We start from the raw sequence: 9073 nt of genomic DNA on the forward strand, positions 1-9073 counted from the left end.
ACATGATTAGGTAGTAAGATGCCATCTTGGGATCTTCTTAACTTAGGGGTCACAGATGTCATATGTATCTTCCAAGATACATTGTGTTTATCTATCGTCAAAATAACATACAGTTAAACAGGCTCTCTTCTTCAGTTATGTGACTATGTTTTCTTGGCATGTGATTCTATTCTTTTCGTATGCGACTCTGTTCTCCTGGTATGTGACTCTGTTCTCCTGGTATGTGACTCTGTTCTCCTGGTATGTGACTCTGTTCTCCAGGTATGTGACTCTGTTCTCCAGGTATGTGACTCTGTTCTCCTGGTATGTGACTCTGTTCTCCTGGTATGTGAACTCTGTTCTCCTGGTATGTGAACTCTGTTCTCCTGGTATGTGAACTCTGTTCTCCTGGTATGTGACTCTGTTCTCCTGGTATGTGACTCTGTTCTCCTGGTATGTGAACTCTGTTCTCCTGGTATGTGAACTCTGTTCTCCTGGTATGTGAACTCTGTTCTCCTGGTATGTGAACTCTGTTCTCCAGGTATGTGACTCTGTTCTCCTGGTATGTGACTCTGTTCTCCTGGTATGTGAACTCTGTTCTCCTGGTATGTGAACTCTGTTCTCCTGGTATGTGAACTCTGTTCTCCTGGTATGTGACTCTGTTCTCCAGGTATGTGACTCTGTTCTCCTGGTATGTGACTCTGTTCTCCTGGTATGTGAACTCTGTTCTCCTGGTATGTGAACTCTGTTCTCCTGGTATGTGACTCTGTTCTCCTCTCCACAGGAAACGACACAAGAGAACGCACAAGAAGCGTCGGGCACGACGAGGCGACAGACATGACCGTGACTCCGACACGTCCTGGTCGTCCCTGCCGTCGTCGCTGTCCCGATCATCGTCGTCTTCATCGTCGTCGACCCTGACGTCCTTCTCTGGCGGCTCCAAGAAGTCCACCTCCTCCTCCTCCTCGTCGTCTTCGTCGGTCACGTCCTCCTCCTCCTCGTCCTCCTCCTCGTCTTCGACGTGTTCGGACTCCTCGTCGCCTTCCTCGTCGTCCTACGAGTCGTCGTCGTCCTCCTCCTCCTCGTCGTCTTCCTCCGACTCATCCGATATCGAGGACCTGATTCTTTGATGAAGACCGAAGCGTAGATACGTCATGTCGGACCGACGCATTACGCCTTCACGCATCCTCCTGGGATGAAGGAGGAGGTGTGGACGCCTATGTCTCTTGGACTCACTCATTAAACGCCTCAGCAGCGCCTCATCTGATGAGTCCTGCGGTGAGTCTAAGGACGCGTAATGACTCCCCCCCCACCACACAATTAAGGACGCCCATTGCCACAAACTCGCGCTACGCGTCCGCATTTGACGGATCCCATAAAAGGAATGATGACTGACCCCCCATCCCCTACCCCACATAATCATGAACGCAAAATCAACATCATTAGGTATGGTAACTATTGCCCTCATTAGTCCCGAAAATAGGGTGACCCGTAATTACCAGAAAATCACCGTCAATTAGGGACAAATTCCGACGATCAGTTCTCGACAATATGACTTTTTTTGGAGAGTTGTTGCTCACTATTTTGACCCCACGGAAATACTCGTGTGAGTTTCAAATCTCGTCCATGAGCACATGGAGGCTCTCTGAGCACGTGCAAGTGGCTTGTGTTGGCTGAATATATATATATATATATATATATATATATATATATATATATATATATATATATATATATATATATATATATATATATATACTGAAATTAGAAATGAATTAATAGATAAGAAGGCAAGTAAATAGACATGGATAAATATGTAATTAAATATACCGATGAATAAATAGACAGATAAATAATAGGCTAAATGAATAAATAGATAATTAAATAAGCAAGCAGAGATATAAATAAGAATGAAAAATGAATAAGAATGAATTATATATATATATATATATATATATATATATATATATATATATATATATATATATATATATATATATATATATATACTGAAAGAATAATGTGAGCCAGAAACCCTAGGTCGAAAAAGTGGTCAGATAATTGACGTCAGATAATTGACGTCAGACCTAAGCCAGTGAGGAGAGGACTGTGACATCTGCGTCCGATAGACACAGTGACATCCGGGCGTGACCGTCCAGGGATCACTGTGACGTCACGACCAAACAGCTGCTTTGTAGAATATCAAAATACCTCAGATTTTGCTCTCAGTCTTTGTTGACTCTTTATCAGATTCTATGTATTTTTATAGACACAAATATATAGATATATAGATATACATATACATACATACATACATATATATATATATATATATATATATATATATATATATATATATATATATATATATATATATATATATATAACAATGAGAGAACATATACGTACGTATATCTAGAAACCTACGTTCAGAAACCGCTCGTTAGTAGGGTTTCTCTAAGTATGGTCTGAGAAAACTTGAATGATTATAGCATTGTTAACTAGAAATCTATAGAGGAAATAATGAAATTCTATACATATATAGATATCTATAGCTATTCTCCTACTTGTACGCAAAAGGGGGGTCTTATATCATATAGCCTGGAGGAGATTGAATCCCCGAGTTCGAAACAGTATCGAAGGAAAAGTGAATCCACGAGTTCGAAACAGTATTCGAAGGAAAAGTGAATCCCCGGGTTCGAAACAGTATCGAAGGAAAAGTGAATACCCGAGTTTGAAACAGTATTCGAAGCAGTATGGGAATGACTTCAGAATGTTACTGCAAAAGTTTCCTATGTCTAGGACTACTCTAGCCTTCATTATGAAACTAACTGCTTACTTATGTGTTACTTTTATACTTTGATATTTCTTCTTGAAGTCACAACGGGTTTTCAAATGTAGCCGCTGCCACCCCACTTCCCTGAGGTTCGACTCCAGGAGCGAAGCAACTTTGTACGTGTCGAGGCTGTGGTTCAGCCAGAGCTGGTGAGGTGGGGAGAAGCGCACCTATTTATCACTTTTCATTTATGTAAACAGGACATATTTTGTATTTTTGAGTGGTATCTCAATTTACAGTCTGTTCCTTCATCATGTGATGCTAGTCATGTACATCAAAATGGTTCTACATATATATATATATATAAATATACATAATATACATATAATATTTACATATAATATGTAAAGTTTCTAACCCTTCATCCACACACAATTATATCAGAGAAGTACGACCAATAAAATGATTTTGTTGGTATTTCTCGCTTGCATTTTCCCTTTATAGATCTTTTAAAGAGCGTGGAGGTCAAATACAGGAATTGGGAGTCTGAAATGAATCCTCAAAGCTTCGCCAACATTAGCTGACGAGTGGAATTTTGAAGCCCGTCAAATAATGCTACCCCAGGGAAATGAAAATGCCTCACAATGATGTCTCTTCAGCGAAATGGAAACGCGTCCCTTTCTTGACGTGGAGGATTTGTTAGGCTAAGACAAATGCTATTGGTTCATGAGTCCCGGGGAAACCAGCAATGTCAAATGAGTCATGACTCAGGATTTATGAGTATGGTGAGTCGCATGAGTATGGTGAGTAGCATGAATTGGCCAAAACAAGGATATCAAGGTAGGTTTAATGATTCCCTTGCAGATCCCTGGGCGCTACGATGGATCGACAGCATGATGTTTATTTCTTGTTTTTATAAACAAAAATATGATTACGATATTGGAGACTTCCTTGGTGCAGTGGTTAGCGTTCCTGACCATGACTCATTCACGGGCGGGCCGCCCAGGGTCGAGCGCATAGGCTCGGATCCTGGTTGTGGCAGTCAACCCAGCTGTTCATCCACCCCTAGGGGTTGGTCGATAAAATGGGTACCTGGCTCAGGCTTGATATATATATATATATATATATATATATATATATATATATATATATATATATATATATATATATATATATATTCTTTCTTTTTCTTTCAAACTATTCGCCATTTCCCGCATTAGCGAGGTAGCGTTAAGAACAGAGGACTGGGCCTTTGAGGGAATACCCTCACCTGGCCCAATTCTCTGTTCCCTCTTTTGAAAAAAAAAAAAAAAAAGAAAAAAAAAAAAAACCGAGAGGGGAGGATTTCCAGCCCCCCGCTCCCTCCCCTTTTAGTCGCCTTCTACGACACGCAGGGAATACGTGGGAAGTATTCTTAATCCCCTATCCCCAGGGATATATATATATATATATATATATATATATATATATATATATATATATATATATATATATATATATATATATATATATATATATAACTTTCTTTTTTAATTTTCCAAAAGAAGCAACAGAGAAGGGGGCCAGGTGAGGATATTCCCTCAAAGGCCTAGTCCTCTTCTTAACGCTACCTCGCTAACGCGGGAAATGGCGAATAGTATGAAAGAAAGAAAAGAAATATATGCGTTAATTGGATGGCCTTGATTAGGCCATCAGCTGCCCGTGCTGTCACAGCAAACATGAAAGAAGAAAAGAGAAAGAAATAAAGAGAAAACTGTGAATAGGACAAATGCAAGGTTCTGGAAAAGTGGAGGAAAATTTGAAGCAATTAAACCAAGGGGGTGTGACGCTCCCGTCACGCAAGTAACACTGTTGTCACACACGTCACACTAGCGTAACAAAAGTCAAACAGACCGTACTAGTATGAAGCAGGTCACACTAGTATAGCACAGGTCACGTTAGTATGACACAGGTCACACTAGTGAGCCACAGGTCACACTAGTATAACACAGAGAACACTAGTATAACACAGAGAACACTAGTATAACACAGAGAACACTAGTATAACACAGAGAACACTAGTATAACACAGAGAACACTAGTATAACACAGGCGACACTAGTATAACACAGGCGACACTAGTATAACACAGAGAACACTAGTATAACACAGGCGACACTAGTATAACACAGAGAACACTAGTATAACACAGGCGACACTAGTATAACACAGAGAACACTAGTATAACACAGAGAACACTAGTATAACACAGAGAACATTAGTATAACACAGAGATCACTAGTATAACACAGAGAACACTAGTATAACACGGGCGACACTAGCATCTCGAAGCGATGCCCCCTAATCCTCTGACATGGATACCTCATCAGATCACTGTCTCCCTCAATTGGGTCACACAAGGGGTCGGAGGAAGGGAGGGTCGGAGGGAGGAAGGGACGGAGGGATGGAGGGAGGGAGGGAGTCCTCACCTGGAGGGTGGGATGGAAGAGGGAGAGTCCTTAGCCTAAAGGGAGAGGGAGGTCCTGAGCCAGAGGAAGGGGGTCGTGTCCACCAGAGGTGCCTTTATTACATGTACCTTAAGACAGACGAAGGAGGACTCGAGAGAGTGATGACCAAAGACGTGCGAGATAGAAGGAGGAGGAGGAGGAAGAGGAGGAGGAGGAGGAGGAGGAGGAGGAGGAGGAGGAGGAAGAGGAGGTAGGAGGCGGAGGAGTAGGGTCGGGAGGGTAGGCCTCTGGACGCCTATTGTATTAGGAGGAGGTCTCTAGTCCATGGGCCCTTATGCTCAGCATTTGGGGTTCCCTTGAACCTCAGGATCCTAAGACTCTGAGGATCCCTAGCTCATGGAACTCGTATAGTCTCCGAGATCTCTAAGTCCCAAGGATCCCCCTTTACCACTGCAGTCCTTGGCCTCTTAAAGTCCTTCGGACCTCGAAGGAATCCCTGAGATTAAAGAGACTCCCATCCCTTGGACCACTGGGACGGCTGGGACACCCTGAGCCATCTTGGGCCCTCCCGGCACCTTGGGTCTCAGAGGGGCGCCTCCCTCCGGCTTCGAACCCTGCCATGAGCCACTTCATTTCACGCGACTTACCCATGAAACAGATTCACCATTCGGGTGACGAAGAAATTGCCGGGAGATTGTAAGACGTCGCACACGACCTGCACACTCGACTGACGACATGAGAAGGCAGCAACATGATCATCACACACACACACACACACACACACACACACACACACACACACAACACACACACAACCACAAGGAAACGGAAAAATTCGAATTCTGAGAACTTGCTTAATATTCCTGTTTTGTGAAAAGACTTCATATTAATCTAGTTGTCAGCAGTGACAATACTACCCGGGGGAAAAATCCTTATCAGATATTCAGTAATTGCTCAAACGGATTGGGTGTAAAACATCCACTGTAAAGACTGGGATCCGTTTTGCATCGGTCACAACACTGGTAAGGTTCGTTATATCAGGGATAAACAACGTAAACACAGTGTTAGGTATGGTCACAACGCTGGTAAGGTTCGTTATATCAGGGATAAGCAACGTAAACACAGTGTTAGGTATGGTCAAAGAATCTAAATCAATATTTGATCACATTAGAAATTTTGATCATCTAATTGGCTGGATGAATACTATGTTGTCACACACAATAACTCTATGATTGATAGATGCATTGTTGAGGTCAGGTGGTCGAGGGTGACCTGTGACTTAATTCTTATACCTGTCACTTGACTCATTGGCATATTCCGTCGAGTGGCAGCTGGTATATTAATGTATCCATGTTCTCTCTATCTGTACTCAGTCCTGAGGACGTACTATACGAAAGCGCTTGACATCCTGTTTCTGTTTCCTTCTGGTTTTACCTGTATGTCATATGTACTCGTTACTTGTGTACTTCTTACATATATATATATATATATATATATATATATATATATATATATATATATATATATATATATATATATATATATATATATATGATATTGCTCAAAAAGGGCCTTCTATCCGAACTTACTATACTCTGTTCTCGGAAGGCGTTTTTAAAGAAAACTGTTATTAAACAAATTAGAGAAAACGGCTAATGATGTACTTAATATGGGTGACTTAAGAAGACATTTTTTGTATGGGGTTTTGTCGCACCCTAGAAAATAATGCGGAAAGATATATGTCGCCTGAAAGCTAAGATTCATCTATGACTGGAGTGGTTTCTAGGGGTAGATCAGAATTTCAGCAGTAAGAAATAAAGAAGAATGAAAAAAATGGAGAAATATGATGAAAAAAGGATGAATAGAAAGGAAGGAAAGGCAGGAGAAATATAGACAATATAGACAATAAAAACAATTCGCATAAAAAAAATAAAATAAGGAAATAAATAGAAGACATTGGAAATTGAGGTGAGAAGAACAAGAAAGGAAAAGAAGAAGAAGAAGGAAGAGGAAAAGGATGAATAAGAAGAAAAGGAAAATGTAAACGAAAAATAAGATGAAGAAAAACAAAGAAAAAATACAATAATAATTATAATGATAATGATAATAATAATAATAATAATCATAATATTAATAATAATAATAATGATAATAATAATTAATAATAATGATAATAATAATAATGATAATGACAATAATGATGATGATGATAATAATAGTAATAATAATAATGATAATGATAATGATACTGATAATATTAATAATAATGATAACAGTGATACGAAGAAGAAGAAGAAGAAGAAGAAGAAGAAGAAGAAGAAGAAGAAGAAATAGTGATAATACTAATGATAATGATGATAATAATGACGAAACTAAAATAATGAAAATGATGATAATAATGAAATAGTACAATAATAATAATAATAACAATAATAATAATAATAATAATAATGATAATAATAATAATAAGAATAACGATGATAATGAAAATAATAATAATAATGATAATAATAATAATAAGAATAACGATGATAATGAAAATAATAATAATGATAATGATAATAATGATGATAATAATAATAATGATAATGATAGTAATAATAATAATAATAATAATAATAATAATAATAATAATAATGATAACAACAATAATAGAAAAATGAATAGTAAAAGAATGATAATAATAATAATAATAACAATAATAATAATAATAATAATAATAATAATAATAATGATAATAATAATAATAATGATAATAATAATAATGATGATAATGATAATAATGAAACAATAATAATAACAATAAGGAGAAAATGAAGGAGAATATGAAAGAAGAAAATAAGAAGAACAAGAATCAAAAGTGAAGATGAAGAAGAGGAAGAAGCAAAAGTATAAGAAGACAGTTATACAAAGACCACACAACACAGAAACTTTACATATATTGACTAACAAAAGTCTGATGATTCAGACTATATATATATATATATATATATATATATATATATATATATATATATATATATATATATCCAGGTACGGTGTCGTTCCCTTGCAGTGAAGCCATCTTATCCACGGACGAAACCTTCCAATATATCCGTTTAATATTTGCCTCTGTTATTACCGGCTGCATTCGACACGCTCCGGATATTTCCGGAATAACAGAGGGTGTTATTGTAGCCTGGCTGATAGAACCTCAGTCTCCACTTGGTGCTTCAGGCCGGCGCTACAAATATTCTGCCTCTGGATTCACTTGTTGTCCAATGTCTTCTAGATTTGCTCCATTTTTTTTTTTTCAAGTTATTTTTTTTTTCAAATGTAAGCTAAAGAGACGACACGGGCAACTGAATGCCCTCGTGAAGGTCACTTCATTAACGCTCTCTCTCTCTCTCTCTCTCTCTCTCTCTCGAGAGAGAGAGAGAGAGAGTGGGGGGTTAAAATATCTCGCCCTTCTCCCAACCGGAACACCACCAGCACCTTCCCCACCCCCGATGACCCCAACCCTCCCCCCCCAACACCGCACCAGTAATGGCCGTCTCTTGTTGGCGGTAGAGGCTAAAATATCTTACATATATATATATATATATATATATATATATATATATATATATATATATATATATATATATATATATATACCTCGGAACCGACGTCCTGCCCCTAACTGCCCTCACTAGAACTTTCCTCATTTATTTATGGAACCAAAAGAACAAAGACTTTGAGGGAGAAGAAAAGAAAACGTGATGATTCCATAAAAAACACGAGAATCACTGAGCTGGACGTAACGTGTAAATAATGGAGTGTAACCCGGGATACGGAAGTACACAGAGTGATCCTGGGGTGTTGTACAAGAGACGAGGGGGACAACGCAACT

The 9073-nt window shown here is 38.6% G+C and overlaps 1 protein-coding gene across 1 annotated transcript in view; it reads left to right on the forward strand.

Moving 5' to 3' along the window:
• LOC139747702 (uncharacterized) overlaps positions 1 to 1984 on the forward strand; it is a 65425-nt gene extending 63441 nt beyond the window's left edge. The window contains exon 3 of the mRNA XM_071660304.1: positions 764 to 1984. Within this exon, the coding sequence (XP_071516405.1) occupies positions 764 to 1109 (346 nt within the window). The 3' untranslated portion in view covers positions 1110 to 1984. The remainder of the gene's footprint in view (positions 1 to 763) is intronic.
• The last annotated feature ends 7089 nt before the right edge of the window (positions 1985 to 9073 follow it).

Source organism: Panulirus ornatus, chromosome 69 (genome assembly GCF_036320965.1).
Source record: "Panulirus ornatus isolate Po-2019 chromosome 69, ASM3632096v1, whole genome shotgun sequence".
Lineage (NCBI taxonomy): Eukaryota > Metazoa > Arthropoda > Malacostraca > Decapoda > Palinuridae > Panulirus > Panulirus ornatus.